This window comes from Sturnira hondurensis, unplaced genomic scaffold (assembly GCF_014824575.4).
Source record: "Sturnira hondurensis isolate 20B ecotype Veracruz unplaced genomic scaffold, ASM1482457v3 Scaffold0010128, whole genome shotgun sequence".
Classification (NCBI taxonomy): Eukaryota; Metazoa; Chordata; class Mammalia; order Chiroptera; family Phyllostomidae; genus Sturnira; species Sturnira hondurensis.
This window is the reverse complement of record NW_028082759.1, coordinates 1939137-1956019: the sequence shown is the minus strand read 5'-3', so window position 1 is coordinate 1956019 and position 16883 is coordinate 1939137. Positions and strand designations below refer to the sequence as shown.

The following is a 16883-nucleotide window of genomic DNA, read 5'->3' as shown; positions in this document are numbered from 1 at the left end:
AGTTGAAAATGAGCTAGTTGCTGCATTTAGGTAACTACCTAATATCATCAGGCCCAGCTACTGTGTTGTGGCTCATTTTAAAGAAAAAAAAATGAGTCAATCATTTGAAATATGCACTTTGATATTAGTTTTTTTAATTTTCTTCCACTAAGTACTTAAATATAAGTCAAAATGCCTGTATCACTCTCATACTCACCTACTTTCATGTTGTGTTATATTACATTAGCACATTTCTTCACCATGAGTCTCAAAGAAATAAGGCACTTCCACCCTAAATGCTAAGCAGTTTTAATTTCAATAAAGGTACTAATGTGGCTAATAACATGTTGCTTAAAGGTATCACTTCAAAGCAAGTAGGAAAGCAAAATATTTGAAGTCGGAATGTGTCGTTTTTGTCTTTGTGGTAACCAACTCTCCAGAGATTTACTGTTTTATTGAATTTACTATTAATTACATGGACAAGTAAAATGCTTTCCCGAAGCATGAAAGCTTTAATGCCACTTAATGTAGTATTGATTTTCTTTAGATAGTATCCACCATAAAAATACTCTCAGGATTTCTTAAGTTACAGCTTTCCAGACTGGGTTTTACTCTTTCAAAATCACAGTGATTACCTCAGGTTGTCTATTATGAGAAGTGGTGTTTGCAATTAAAAATTAAATTATTTTTATTTGAGTATATTTATATTCCTAAATATGTGCCTTCTTTGTAGTTAGACTATAATCGTTTGTAACCACATCAAAGGTCACAAAAAAGATTCTCAGATCAGCCAAGAGAAAATCTTGACTGCATTTTATCATACTATCTATGCAAAGCTAATTTTTCTTCCATAAGGCTATAGCAGTGTATTCAGGGAAACAAGAGTTATATATTAAAACTGATATTCTCTTTATTTCTAATTGTACCCATGGAAGCAGTTATACAAAGAAAAAGTATATCTATTACAAAGGGAAACTTAGGGACCAACATAGGGAAGAAAAAGAAAATGCATATATTCCAGCACAAATAGATTCCCAAGAATCAATAAAGAAAATCTCATCAATAAAATCTCATCAATAAATCAATAAAGAAAACTGTGATTTCCCTTCATTCTTATCAGCTTTATCAAATTTGGAAACAGGAAAGGGATAGTGAGCAGGTCCACTATCTATGTTGCCTCAGGTGCCAAAAAGTTACTCTGAGGTTTTCATTTCCTTTTTTGATGTTCTGATACAATTTCACTGTTTTTTCTACAGGCAGAATGAATGCACTGTTTCTCAGGAGCCCTGCGACCCATAAGCCCAGTTCACCTTGTCACCTAGCACTCATCATTTACAGAAGAAAAATCGTGCTGGCATCCTGGGAAGCTGGGCCGGAGTTCTAGATTTAGCATACTCCACAGATTTAGGAAGCAAAAGAGAATTTATTACTTGTCTGAGGAACACACTGAAGTTCTATATTTTTAAAGAGCTTGGAATGATTTTAAATAAACGCAAATTTTAATGAGCTCATGCATAACTAACAGAGGCAAGATTTCTAGAAGTTAGCTACTTCCTTTTCCTGCTTCCAGGGCATTTAATTAAAAATCCCTAAAGGAGCCATGTAAGTGGGTGGAAACAAGTTTTGAGACAAAGAAATGTTTCAGCCTCTAAGAATCCTATCTGAGAGGATGAGGAAGAGGAAGTTGTCATTTGAGAACATTACTGAGGTTTAGGTCTGAAAGTAATCTTAAAAATCAGCCATTGCAAACCTCTTTTTTAAGGCAAGAGAATAAGGCACATTTCCTTTCTTAAACAAGTAAAGCTTTTAAACTCATGTTTTTAAAAAGTCCCACTTACATAATACTGTATTTGGCAATCAATATATTGTAAAATTGCAAAAATATATACCAGTTATCCAAAGAGAAAGGAGTTATAATCCTAAAATACTTATCTTCCTTTAAAAGTCCTCATTTGTCAACTTTAAAACTGCAGATTACGGAAATTGACATTCTGGGTGTTGAGAAAACAGGTCCTTTGGAAATTAAAAAGTTAAAAATGAAATGAGGGGTGCATTGTTTCTAAGCAATATGACAAATAATTTGGGGAAGTATTAGAATTTCACAGCTGTTCAGGAAAAACCTCACGTTTCCTAAAATAACACTTTGCACAAACATTTAAGGATTTTAGTCTGTCATCCATCCCCGATTGCTCATGGGGCCGGGGGAGTGGCCAAACCGCAGTGTTGTGTTCTGGGGGCCAGAACCTCGACCTGCTGTGAACTGGAGCCCCCAGGGCAGGCAGAACGCAGGCTCTGCCTGAGAATCCTCCCAGGTCAATGAACTGAGGGGACTGGGAAACCGCCACCGCTCCAAAAGCCAACGTTTCCTGCAAGCTATGAAAGAATATGTGCAATATTATTCAGCTGAGATTCCTACGCATATCTAAACAGGCCCGTCGTTTACATCTTGACTCATCTCCAAGATTGTGTGTTGCTCCTTTATTTTTCAATAGTCAACCTTTGATGGCCATTTCAATTTCACTGTACCTCTGTAAAATCATTGGGGAGGTAAAGGATATATAATGTGATAACCATGGAATGCCACTAAAAATTAATTGGTAACCCTGCTGTGGCTTGACATGGATGACAGTCCCAGAGGTCACGTATTATCAAACATGACTGATTTTCAAAGCTCCTGACTCAAGGAAATTAGTCTAGTGTGTGGCTGTCTATTCCTCTTTATTCAATCTATGGTTCATCTGTAAATAAAGTTATAAAGTTTCACTGAAAAGGGTTGTTTGTTATTCTTAATAAAAGTTGATCTTGAGCTATTGGTGTATTTGCTTCCTGTATTTACACAAAGGACAAATTTTCATTAAAAAAAAAGATATTCATTCATTCCCAGATATACAGATTGTATCTGTGAAGATACCATCATTAGGAGATTATACATGGTCTCTGGCTTCCTGAAGTTTACATTCCAGCCCAACAAACAGGAAACGATAAGCAGTGGGAGACAACTATGCCTGGGAAAATAAATGTGCTATGAAAGCATGAGAAATGTCAATGACCCTGACTGAGCTGGCATAGAGACTGAAAAGAGGAGTAAAGTCTTTCCAGAAGAAATAACTTGACCAGTAGGGTGAAGAGAATTTATGTAGACGAAAAGAAGCATGAACAGTGTTTCAGACAAAGGAAAGAGCAGATGCAAAAGCTCAGAAGATAATAATTTTTTTTCTTGAAGTTTTGTTTGGCCGGGCTAGGAGAAAGGAAGAAGCAGAATGGATAGGGAAAGCAAGTAGTTTCAATCATTTTAACTATTTTTGACATTTCCCAGTGAACAATGGGGAATCACTGAAGGGTTTAAGCAAAAAATTAAAAAATTAAAAAAAAATAAAGAATAAATGAACGTGTGTGTATATATGGTGATGATATATATTTGCATTTGAGAAAAATCACTAGTCACACAACGGAGAAGACATGGGGGGAGTCAGAAGACAGACAGGGAGATTACCCAATCTCTAGATAAAGGTAAAGTCTCCAGGGAAAGTAGGGGGAGGAAGGAGAGTGATAGAGCACTCAAAATTCAGCCACAGGTGACGGGTGGCCATCCTATTGGCCAGCACAACTCTCAACACTGAGAAACACCCAGAGGCTGCCGGACCTCTTACTGAAGCACTACAAACTTAGCAGCAGATCAGTCATAATGAGATGAAGTAAAACGAAAATAATTTGTAAAAATATTTGAGTATTTGTTTTGTTATGTAAATGTGGCCATTGGGAGAAAGATAAAACTAAGGCAGAAAAGGCAAGTTTCAACTTTGTTGATAAGGTGACATATTCCACCTTTAAATACAAAAAAAATTGAATATGTATTTAAAAATCCAAAGTCTCAAAAATACTTTTCAATGTCTCACTTTAATCCATTTAACATAATTAATTTAAATACAGCCTGTTAAAGTTTAATTTACATATCCCCTGACAGCTGCTTCTTTTGGAAGTGGCAGCTTTTTTAGACACCAGTAGTTTAGTAAATCCATGGCAGTGGATTGCAAACCAGTTTCCATCTTGATTTAGTGCTGTTTTAAGTTTATAAGAAAAACGTCACTGTGTACACAACAGACATTTTGATTAAACACTCAAGTTCTTATTTTGGCTGTTAAATCAATAATGCAGCTGGATTGAAAGTCGTTTACATTCCCTCAAAACTGGGCTTTGGTTCAGCTGGTATTGCACTGACATCATTTTCCAGCGCGATCTGGCGGCTCAAAGCACAGATCCTTTACAATCACAACGTTTTCAACTGTTAACACATTTCAGGAAGATCTCACAAATGGCCTGTGCTTAAAATAGGACAGACAATCCAAAAATAGTCTTTCATCTAACATGTACTGTGCTAGTACAAAACGTTTAAGGTAATTAGCACGAATCTAAGACAAAGGCCTTTCATGCTCTTTGTTATCTTTCCCTCCGCCTGAAACTGGCTTTGCAAGGTCTCTCATTTTCCTTTCTGTAGTAGGTCAATTAATATGTAACTCCCGAAGTAATGGTTCTCAAATTTGTTTTGGTAGCAGAGCACCTGAAAGCCAGGGTGCTTTTTCCTAAACAATAAGCTCCAGGTAGAACATCATAGAGACTGAGATAGTATTTGACGAACCTATACAAACTAGGAATACCTTACAAAAAAATGATAACACCGCATTGTAGAACCACAACATAAAACCACAACTAGTAGCCAATACGACCCTTAGAAAAAAGGCAGTGGAACAATCTCGATAGGCCATGATGAGTGTTTCAAAGAACATTAATTGAAAGCCTGCATATTTACTGTCAGTGACCACAAGTTAAAGAAAAATTATGAAGCAAAAACATTAAAATGTATCTGAGACCTTCTAATAACTATTATTTTTATGTGAATTAGAAAGAATGTCACCTTGATTCCATTTCAGCAGCAAGACATGTGCAACCTACTGGCTGAACAAAAGGATGCTAGGTGGAGCCTAGGTTCAAGAATCACGAATTCAGAGCTCTCAACAGCAAGACCTCAACTTGCTTACCTGCAGAAATTCTCTGACATTAGATCCCAGGACACGCAAGATCGTATCGTAACCAGATTCTTGACAAAAGACGAAGAACATCTTCCCAAACATTTGGAGGATTTCTCCAGCATTGAGATCTATTTTATAGGTTTGAGAGAATAGCAGAAACAGACCATGTTATAGGTAGAACATTATTAATGGGAAGAATGAAGATACATGCATAATAAAAAATTAAATATCCTCAATTTTTGTGCATAGTGAATATACATCATATAAACAATTTCTGGCGAGGGCAATACAATGAAATCTGAGAAGACAATATATTACCATGTTAACAGTGTAGATTTGTACTTAATAGCAAAGTAATCGGTTTCTCACCTTCTATGACAAACTAGTTATTTAAGTTTAAGCTTTTTAAAAACATATATTTAATGTACAACTCATTTTTTCTGGAAAATACAGAGAGATTTTGAAAATCATCCAGAATGCACCTGATAATATTTTGGTGCAAAATGATTCCTCTTTACCTAAGTATACATATTAATAAGTCAGATGCATATAGTATATACCCTAACATCCTGCATTTTTGTTTATATCCAATTATTATTATTTCTTAAAACTTTAAGATGTTTTTGTAAAATCTATCTTAGTCACTATCTGACTCAACATAGAGATGCAACAATTTAATCAATACCCTTATTGAAAATACAGGCTTTTCCTTTTTTTTTTTAAACCACTCGGACTGCGTTCTCTGCCTCTGACTCGTCCAAAGGAAGAGAAGGATGACCATCAATAGCTATTGGCAGTTGCAAAAGCAACACCAGGAGCCGGCTTCATGCTGAGGCTTTCCCAATGTTTGGTCATATAAGTAACTTTGAAGTGAAAGCACACATAAACATTAATGCAAATGAATCTAATAATTTCCTCTTTTTAACAATATTTTATTTATTTACAGAGAGAAGGGAAGGAAGGGATAAAGAGAGGGAGAGAAACATCAATGTGGTTGCTTCTTGCACACCCCCTCCTGGGGACCTGGCCCACAGCCCGGGAATGTGCCCTGACTGGGAATCGAACGTGCGACCCTTTGGTTCCCAGGCAGGCGGTCAGTCTACTGAGCCACACCAGCCAGGGCTAAATCTAATAATTTCTTTAGAAAATATTTCTAAAAGATTTGAACATGTTTTTAAAAAGTGTATGATTTATTTTTAAACTCTGTCCTCGACCACACGAGGTATTTAATTTTGAAAAATTGACAAATGCATATGAAAATATTTTCTATTCATTTCAATTTTGATTACCAATGAGATTGTATCTTTTTCTTCTTATTGGTAATAATTTGACATTTTTCCTAATTCTTTCATTCCACAGTAGGTAGTATTTGCTTTTCTAGTTACATTTGGCAAAGTTAAAAAACTTCTTTCTGCTATATCCAAACTGTAGCCTGGTTACAATTTAAGCCCTTCTGAGAACAAGACAGTACTTAGAGAGACTTTTTATCCATGAAGATTTCTCTTTGAATTTTGCTTTCTCTGCATGAGTTTTGTCTGGTACAGAGCTGTTCCCTATTTCTTTTACCAATAGCTCTCAAAACTGGTCATTACAAAAGAGATTTGGGAATATTATCTTTTGCATACTACACTTGTGTAATTACTGTGCCGTTGACATCATAGCATAAGTTCTTACATTATTAACTTATTACATTAAGAATCAATATTTTTTTTCTTCCCCAACACATGGTTTTTTGTGGGGAGGGCACAGGGCAGAGAGTTCCTCTAGTCCCTGAAGAGTCTGTAAAAGAAAAAATAGGACTCAGAATTGCCTGAGCCTAACATTACGTGTAAACATCTTCCCCACCAGGGCTGGGCAATGTACAATCTGCATAATTATACAACATGATCTTGGACTGTACGTTCCTTTGGGCTTCTGTGTGTAACTTAGCCAAAGAAGGGAAGTCATATGCAACTTACTGAGGACTTTGCTTGCAGCAGCAACCAAATCGTAAGTTTTAGAATCATCATATATTATTCTGACAAGAAATTGCCCTTCTTCATCTAACTGTGCCTCTTTTCTGGAAAACAAAAATGAGAGAGAGAAATGGAAAAAGTTGGAATAAGAGAACAAGTTCTGTAGTTAACCATGATTGTATAAACAATGGTTTTATATCTAAAACGAAATTTGTTGTTGGCAAGTTTGTTTAAATCAGTGTGTTGTACTTAGAAGTCTAATGATTGAGAGGAGATGATTTCACATTCCCCTCCCCAAATTAAAAAGATGCAGGTAAGTTCATTTTAGCAGGGCTAACTTTTATAAAGTACTTTCACACCCAATACAACATCTGATATTAAATATAATCAAGAACTAACTTTGGGTTTAATAAAGTTAGCAAATACTATTTGTTTAGTCCCTATACATGCCAGGCATTGTTCTAGGCTGTGGGAACACAATATTCAGTCACACAAACAAAAGTACCTGACCTCTTGGAACGTACATATTCCATGAGGGGAGACAAAAGAGACATGAAACTAACTAGTAACACATATAATGATAAGTTGCTTGGAGAAAAATAAAGCCAGGTAGTTCAAGTTCAGTAGCTGGAAGCCTCACTGAGTAGCTGGCCATTGAGTGAAGTCTGAAGGAGCTCTAGGAGGTGCCATGAGCCACCTGGGGAAGCGTGTTCTGGGCAGAGGAAGAGCGTGAGCCAAGGGCTAGGTGAAAGCAGCCTGGGAAGGTGGACGAATGGCAGAGGTCACAGTGGCTGGAACAGAAGGGAGGCAGAGTAGCTGTAATCTAGAGAGCTATAGAAAAGATGTGAAATTCTTCTCCCTTTGGCTGAACAGGCACAGCTATTAAATGAAAGGAACACACCTTCAATACCTCAAGTCTTTTTAATACTCAAAGTCAGTGAAATATTCCTAAATTATGACAATATAATCTACAAACACTGACATATCTTTCCTTTTTGATATATTTTATTGATTATGTCATTACAGTTGTCCCATTGCCCCCTTCACTCCCCTCCACCCTGCACACTCCTCCCCCACCATTCCCCCCTTTCGTTCATGTCTATGTATCACAAGTTCTTTAGATTCTGTATTTCCCATACTATTCTTGCCCTCCCCCCTGTCTATTTTCTAACCACCATCTATGCTACTTATTCTCTGTACCTTCTCCCCCCTTCTCCTCCTCCCACTCCCCTGTTGCTAACCCTCCATGTGATCTCCATTTCTATGTTTCTGCCCCTGATCTAACTGTCCTCTTAGTTTGCTTTTGTTTTAGGTGTGGTTGTTAATAACTGTGAGTTTGCTATCCTTTCACTGACATATCTTTCAATAAATGCTATTATATATCATATGCATTCTAATTGCTATTTGTACAAAAATATAAAATACAGATACCCCTTGACTTATCATGGGGCTATGTCCCAATAAACTTCCCATAGTTGGACACGTAAGTCAAAAATAAGGTAAGTCAAAATGCACTTAATACACCTAATCTAGCCTACCTAAAAGGTGCTCAGAGCACTTACATTAGCCTACAGTGGGACAAAACCACCTGACACAAAGCCTGTTTTCTAATGAAGTGTTGATGGCTTATGTAATTTGTGAACTACAGTATCTAAAAAAAGGCTGGCAACACAAGACACTGTGGAGTGTCAGTTGTTCACCCTCGTCTGGGGTGTGGCTGGCCCGGGCTCACTGCCACCGCCCGGCCTCATGTGAGAGCATCATACTGCTCATCACTAGCCCAGGGAAAGGGTAAAAATCCTAAAGTTGAAATATGGTTGCTACTGAATGCGTATCGCTTTCCCACCATTGCAAAGTCAATAAATCCTAAGTCAAAGCATACTAAGTCAAGATCATTTGTATGAGAAAGAAAAAACTTTAAAAAATCCTCTACTATTTCAAGATAACAGCTGCTAATATTATATTCAAGTTGTCCATGTTGGAATACACTTGTGTAAATAACACACATGAGATTATACTGCTTTAAAACCTCCTTTTCGACTTTTTATTTGATGGACATCTCTTCATGTTATTAAATATATTTCTATACCTTGACTGCATAAAACTACATTCTATAGACATATTAAAGTTTTAGCAGATATGTAGATTGCTTTGATTTTCTCGAAACTATAAACAATGTTGTGATGAATATTTTGTAACTAACAAATATACTTCTGCCCTGGCAGGTGTGGCTCAGTGCATTGAGTGCCAGCCTGCAAACCAAAGGGTCACAGGTTCAATTCCCAGTCAGGGAACATGCCTGAGTTGCAGGCCTGGTCCCCAGTGGGATGCATGAGAGGCAACCACACATTGATGTTTCTCTCCCTCTCTTTCTCCCTCCCTTCCTCTCTCTAAAAATAAATAAATAAAATATTTAAAATATATTTCTGCATAAAATAGAATAAGTGTCTGAAAATGGAATTGTTGATTTGAAGAACACGGATAACCTAATTTTTCTCATTTTGTCACTAACATTTTATTAGGAAAAAGCATTGGTCTACAGATCGGCGTTCTGAAGTTTCTGATTTAGGGCATTCCCACAAAATGTTAATCAAATATATATTAAAGTACAAATTAGTTCATGCTCCTACTGTGTCCTATTCTGTTTCTTCCAGCTGGGATAAATCACATGGTATATCTTTCCATAATAAACTCGGTTTCTCGGAAACACCAATCCATTAGAACCATTAACAGAATGAGATACAAACAGATGGCAGAGTTCCTCTAAATAAAATAGAGGATGGCCATGTCCCTAAAATTGCCCTAACCAAGAGTCAAAGCATCCTTTCTTTCCTATCTTTCATTTTAATAAAATAAGCCCCCTTATCTTTTAAGCTTTACTTCCTGAACTGATCAGCCCTGCATGATCCCTGGAGAGAGGCTGAAATATAAATTAAACAGTAGGACATGAAAAGAAATAATCATTTCTATTAAAAATTTCACACTGAATGCCAATGAATTATTCAGAATATTTAGGGTTCCTTATTTATAGTTATCTGAAGAATCTTTGGGGATTCGGGTTTACTTTTCATTCTTTCTCACCAATGCCCTCCATGCCCCACCCAGGGAAAGGAGCTTTGCTACTAATATTTGAGCAACTATTATGCCCTAGACACTTTGCTAAGCACTTTTTAATATATCAATGAACAAAAGAGATAAATTTTTCTGCTCCCATAGAACTTACATTCTAGCTGGCAGAAACAAGCAATAAGCAATAAATATAATGTATGCTCACATTTTATAACCTGTTATGAGGTGCTACACACTACAAAATAAAGTAGATCGGGATCTACTTTTAGGTTATTCGGTAAAGAAGTTTCCTGTAGAGGTGTGAAAAAAATGAGTATTCTGAAGTGGGAGACCTTGAATACGGACGGGTACCTAGAAAAGGAGTCTCAAAACAAGGTACGATCTGAAGCAGAAGAGGTCAAGATACATCAAACAATTGACCTGACCAATGATAGTTCAGAGGGGCCCTCATCCCATAAAACCCGTTATCACCCCACATGCCATACCCTAGATGATATATTAGTGTGGTCTCGTCAGTAAACCCTGGGATGGTCCATCGTCGTGAGCTGTAAGGACATCATGAATGCTGGCTAGTGTCCAACCATTATTAAAATTAAAATCTCTCATGTAAAACATAGATAATAACTGTATATAACGTCTTAAAACTTAAAAAATGTAAATTTTCCTGGCTGGGTGTCTCAGTTGGTTGAGTGTTATCCCGGACACCAAAAGGTTGCAGGTTCAATTCCTGGTCAGGGCACATTCCTAAGTTGCAGGTTCAGTCCCTGGTTGGGGCATGTACAAGAGGCACCCAATCAACTTTTATCTAATATCACTGTTTCTCTCTCTCTCTCTCTCTCTCTCACCCTTCCTCTCATTCTAAAATCAATAAGCATATCTTCAGGTGAATTTTTTAAAATGCATGTTCTATCAATTTTCGAAAACTTGATTCAATGATTCCCAATGAGTCTTAATCCATGGAATCCAAACTGTAGTCTGAGAGAGCCACCAAGGAGTGAGTATCTTCAAATGCAGTGAAGGGTTCCTGCTTGGACTCACTTTTAGTTGGTAAAGGACAGTCTTTTCAATTCCTTATATTCACTCGTCCCAGAACTGTAAACAGGAACAGTAAATGCTCTCATAAGGGACATGGATTTCTGCAAGATAACATGACTCGATATATAATTGTACTTTTCTCCAATGTGTTCCAGAAAAAGAAAACTGTCCCATGAGGCTGGAGTACTGAAAGCAACTGGGACATGAGGACTGAAAGGTCCCCATGTTTGAGTGATTTGGAGATTGACCTCAAAGAATTTCAATAAAGCAACAATTTCATATTTCATGATTCAGTAACGAAGGGCAAGTAGATCAGAATACGCAACAGAAGCAAAGCCACAGTGACAAGGAGGTGCGATCAACCCTTCAGAATGTTTACCTGGAATAGAAACTTATTTAACCTCAATAACTTTTGATACAGAAAAAGATGTTTCATTTTGCTAGATGTAAACAAAGATAACATCTCTGCACTGTTTCCCTTTTGGTTCACAGGCCCGTGTTCAATCCACTGAGCTAAAAGAGAAAGGGAGAGAAATACCAATGTATGGTTGCTTCTCGTGTGTCCCCTACTGGGAACTGGCCTGCAACCCAGGTGTGTGCCCTGACTGGGAATCGAACCATGATCCTTTGGTTCACAGGCCCATGCTCAATCCACTGAGCTACACCAGCCAGGGCCCTGTACTGTTTCCCTTTTAATGAACAAAGTGGCCAAGTAGCAAATGGAAAAGCTGCACATATGGACATTTTCTGAGTCGTCACCCTCTGAACTGGGTCAGTTATCCTGTTAGTGTCTGCAGAGTATCCACCCAGAACTATCACTTTCCAACACAATGAAGAAACATATTTGCTATAGAAAGAGTCTAAAGGATAGTGTTCCTTACAAGCAGCACCAATGTCTAGTGAATATCGGTCATAACTAGGTCTGAGTATGTTAAGAAAAAGAATACAGGTTTTCTGATTTATCTTCTGGTGCTCATTTAATGTGGAATACTTCTTGACCCACCCAATAAAATGCTCCTGTGATTTTTTTTTAATTCTCAAAAATTACAGATTGGTAGGAAAACAAAGACCCAGCTTGATTTTTGTGGTTATCTCATATTGTCAGAGCAAAACCCTAAAATATTACTATGGCCTGGCTTATCTCCCAAACTCCATGCTGCTCAGCCATGGTCCAGTGAAGCTAAAAATTTGAAAAGCAAACCTAATCATTTGACCCAAAGCTCAGTTTTGCTAGGGCTGATGAGAGGGTAACAGAGTTGACAGAATCAATTGTTCAGATACTTTTTTAATCTGTATACCTTGACTTCATCTTTTTCCCCTGATAGCTGATTTTTCTCATCCCTTAGGAACCATGGCTTAAGGAAACCAACAAAAGATTTGGAGTACATTCAGAGGTCTCTTTTGCTTTTTTTTTTAACACGTATTTATGGTCTAGATCAGAGGTAGGCAAACTACAGACAGTTGGTCAAATACAGCCTACAGCCTGTTTTGGTCTTGTCCAGGAACAAAGAATGGTTTTTAGACTTTCAAATGGATAGACTTTAATAGTTACATAGGCACCTGTATAATAGCCTCAATATTGACTCCTGGTCTGCAGCACCTAAAATATTTACTATCTGGTTAAAAGAAAATTTACCTACCCTCCAACATTTTTTCTTTTTCTTAAAAAAAAGCAATTCAAAGTTCTTGGGAAATGGTTACAGTGTTGGGAGTGTAAGTAGATACTGAGTTTACAATGAAGCACTCTTGGCTCTTATCCACTTAGAACTTTCTGTCTGGAATCTGTTACTTAGGATTTTATTTGTCATTAAATGCTTGGCATCCTTTCTCACGAAGGATGGATGGCATTTCCTACCAAATCAAAACAGCATTATGGAAATTTTATAAAATCAATTTAGATAGTTTCTCACAAGCCAAAAATAAAGATAGTGGTGTTTGGTACTTATGGAGACAAAATAATTTTTTCACGTATTCTGTTTTTTATGAAAAGTTAAAACTGAAAATATCTTGGACTGCTGACTGTGGTCCAAGTGATCTTCCCTGGAGCAGAGGGTGAGGTCGGGAGAAGGGATCAGGATTCCCCAAGGAGCACTGCTATCAAACCCCTCCAACCTCTCCTCACCTGCCTGTAGGCAGTGAGAATCTCTCTGTTGGACAACCATAGGCCCTTCCACAGAGCCCTTCGTAATAATCCCGCAGGGGCACCAAATGGGTGGGAAACCAATGTCCTGCTGTTTTAACCCGCTCAGTACAATACGCTTTATCTCGTGCTCTAGTCTAGATGCTCAACTGTGTCCCAGACCAGATGAGCTCCCCCAGAGGGGATGTGGGCGGGGGGGGGGGGGGGGGGGGGGNTGGGGGGGGGGGGGGGGGGGGGGGGGGGGGGGGGGGGGGCAGGGATAAAAGTGAACACCTGGATTGCAAATCCTAGGTTAACTAAGAGTATTTTCCTTTCAGAGGCACGTAATTCTTGAGATAATTTTATTTTAAAAATAGGATTTGTTTTTATTTTAGTGGAAAAATTATTTGAATGGTTTACATTATGGGCATTTGAACAAATTAAAAACAATGTTCAAAGCTACTTAAAGATATATTAGTGTGTTCAAAGATAGTGATGGTTAATTAAAATTAATAATTTTTTTTAAAAGTAGAATGTAACAATATTGGCAGTGTGATTTGACAGTTAAATCCTCACATCAGTGTATTTGTATATTTTAGATATTTTTATTTTATCTGGGGAAAAACATGGCCAATACAGACATATCACTTGATCATTTAATTTTAAGAATTTCTGATAAATGTCTCTACAATGTATAATTTTTCATCTTTGTATTTAACAGTGACCTAAATTGATAATGGGTAGGATATAAATTCTAAATCTGGTTAAAATAAACAATGACAATTTAACCATATAGCCATCTTTAATTGTGCTCTAAAAAAAAACTCATTGTCATGGCATATCCACCAGAAAAATTGGACATTTGTATCCTACATATGAGAAAATGCCTTGTGACGAATATGCTTGATGTTTTCAAAAATTCACAAAGAAAATGGCTTTAAAATCCTATAATTGTTCCAGTGTATAAAATCTTACTCTTGATGTCTGCCTTCTATGTAACTGTCCACTAAACAAAATAATAATTATGAAGGTATTAGCATAGTTCAGAGAATTTTGAAATCCCAAAGTGAGCGGTAGTACCTAGATTCTCATTTGATTCAACTGCATAATACAGTATGTAGATTTGCCCGGTGGGTAACATAAATACTGCTTACGGATCATGAAACAATGCTCATAGATCCAGACCCAAGAGAAGGAAAAGATGCATTTTAGTGCTTAGCATTTAACACTGGGCATTCCCATGGAAACATTTATAAAATATCCCTATCATGTAACTGCATAACAAGACTTGATTGCTAATAATTGTAATGTATTTTGGAAAAAGTAGCTTGAAAGTATCATCTACTTGATATAATTAAGTGTAATCAGTGAGGACAGGAAATGAGAGTTTATAATAACACTGCCCACCCAGGTACCACGCCTTCCACCTCCATTTCAACAGTTGTTCCCATTGTAAATTGCTGTTCCAATTAGAAAATCCTTAAATACGGTTTTGGTTTTAGCTGGTTTGTTATGGTCATCTATATGATAAGTTAAGTGCAAATTTCACCAGAGTGAGAGAGAAACGAAAGAAACGTGGCAGCAGAGATGACCCATCATTTCAACAGGTTTAAAGTCTCACCCAGAGTCCTGGGCCCACAGTTCTAGACTGACTGACACACTAGGATGCCCTCCTGCAATTGACAGCCTTCATCACATAGAAACCAAGAGGGTGTGGGGTGCGAGGATGATTTGGGGAAAATGAAAGAGCAAACATTCCCATTTCACTTTATTTCAGAATGAATAAATGTACCTGATTCACAGTCACTCAAGAAATAGTCTCAAGAGAAGCGAGTTTTAGCATACCGAAATGGCTTAACTATTTTTGTGTCTGCAAGGTGTGTAAATTTTAAAGGAGCCAAGGTCTTCCGTTTGTTTCTAAGGCCACTGGGAGCTCGAACGTTGCGGAGGCCTTTGTGGTCCCCCTGGCCCTTCTCTGCGTGGGAGCCGCCGGGCCTGCAAAGCCTGGGAGCCGTCAGAGCTGGCAGCGCGTTCCCACGCTCAGGCCGGGTCGGGAGGCCGCAGTGACCCAGAGGCTCCTTCCCTTGGCTCTCGCCCTCCCAGCCTCGCCCCGCCCGGGCCGCCCCTCCTCTCGGGGTCCCGCTCCGGAGCGTGGGAGCGCAGCTGCAGCCGCAGTGGCGGGCGGAGGCGTCTCCGAGATGCGCGCCCGGGACCCGAGCAGGAAGCGGAGAATGAATCAATCGAGGAGCGAGCGACAGTGTGCGAGGAAGCCTGGGGACCCTTCACACGCGTCGCCAGCGCGGGGCCTAAACTCGAGGAGCCAGTCACTTACTTGATGTCTTCCCATACCTCCAGGCCGTAATTGCGGATCACCAGCAGCTCCAGCGCGTGGTTCACAAATCCATACTGCGGGGACAGAGGAAAACCTAAGAGTCAGGGACCAGCTGTGGGTGGGAAGGGCTTGAGCGCGAGTTTGCTGTCACTGCGGGGCTTTAACCCCGTACCCCTCTCTCTGGATCCAATCTATTCGATGTATTAACTGTTAAAGAGAGGCATCAGAGGGGCGTAAGCCACAACTCAAGAAAGGGCAGATCTTTTCCATCACCGTCTACCCGACCCCCGTGCCACCTTCTTATCCCTATTCACCTGCCAGCCTGCAGCGCGAAGCGCCGCAGAGGGGACGGGAACCTGCACCTCCTACACCGAGGCGCTCAGTCTCCCACACCCGCAGGGCTGGCCAGAGCAGGGAAGCGCCCGCGCCTCGGCCGCAAGTTCTCGTCCCAAGCTCGGGAAGCCGCCGCGCGGTTCAATACAGCTGACCTTGATGGCAAAGGCATCCACCGCCCCGCCGCGACCCACGGCGTTCCCACCTCCCCAGCCCCGGCCGCAGGCCAACGGCGAGGCTGCTCTGGCGAGCAGTGGTGCGCTCGCTGTCCGAGCCCCGAGCCCAGCTCCGGGGGCACAGCCGGTCCCCTTAGGCAGCCAGACCAGTCCAGCTGGGTGTGAGTATTCAGCCTGACCCGGCTAAGAGCACTCACCATAGTGTCTGCGCTCGGAGCTGGGGAGGCAACCCTCACGGAGAGGCACGGTGGACCCTAGCGGCGGCTGCAAAGGCGACAGCGAAACAAGACCCCAGCGGCAGCACAGAGCTGGAATTAGCACAGCCTTCTTGGCTCGACTTGATTGCCATCTCTTCCCAGCCAATGGAGAGTCGAGCCGCAGGGAGGCTGACCGCTGTCTCCTAGTTTTCAACCAGTCAGAGGCAGAGGAGGGAATTCAGATGCTGTCACCACTGTTGCGCTCCAGGGCCTTCCCGCCCCCCTCTCAAGTGACAAGGCTTTCAGTCGAAGCCATAATAATGACGGTAGAGAAGCTTCAGTTCTGTTCCTTGCATGAATTTTGGGACAGAGAAAACGCAGCTATTATAGTCCTACCAAATATATTTTCAGAGGTAGGAAAACCTGAGCAGAGCTGTGTGTGTGTGTGTGACTTGCAACGCACAAGCCTTAAAAGGAATAGGCCCTTACTGTCAGCAACCTCTTCTTTATTGTCATCTTGCAGATAAATATTTCCTTTGTGGCTTGGTCCCTCAACAGTTTATGGTAAACTTAAAGCTGATAATACTGAGCTTCCCACATTTTACTTTCAGTCAATGAAACTAGCTGAAAGGGCCAGCTAAAATTTTCAACAATACAGTTT

The 16883-nt window shown here is 39.6% G+C and overlaps 1 protein-coding gene and 1 pseudogene across 3 annotated transcripts in view; both read right to left on the bottom strand.

Moving 5' to 3' along the window:
- GUCY1B1 (guanylate cyclase 1 soluble subunit beta 1) overlaps nt 1-16349 on the bottom strand; it is a 30124-nt gene extending 13775 nt beyond the window's left edge. Inside the window, exons 1-4 of one of the 3 annotated variants that reach the window (XM_037058270.1) lie at nt 16223-16349; nt 15517-15590; nt 6965-7065; nt 5016-5134 (exon numbers count right to left, since the gene is read on the bottom strand). In XM_037058270.1, coding sequence (XP_036914165.1) covers nt 5016-5134; nt 6965-7065; nt 15517-15590; nt 16223-16225 — 297 coding nt within the window. In that variant the 5' untranslated portion in view covers nt 16226-16349. Of the gene's footprint in view, nt 1-5015; nt 5135-6964; nt 7066-15512; nt 15591-16222 lie in introns of those variants that run through there. The other 2 variants (XM_037058272.1, XM_037058271.1) reach the window with 2 other exon arrangements.
- Nucleotides 5730-5923, bottom strand: LOC118995627 (uncharacterized; annotated as a pseudogene).
- Nucleotides 16350-16883: the final 534 nt, after the last annotated feature.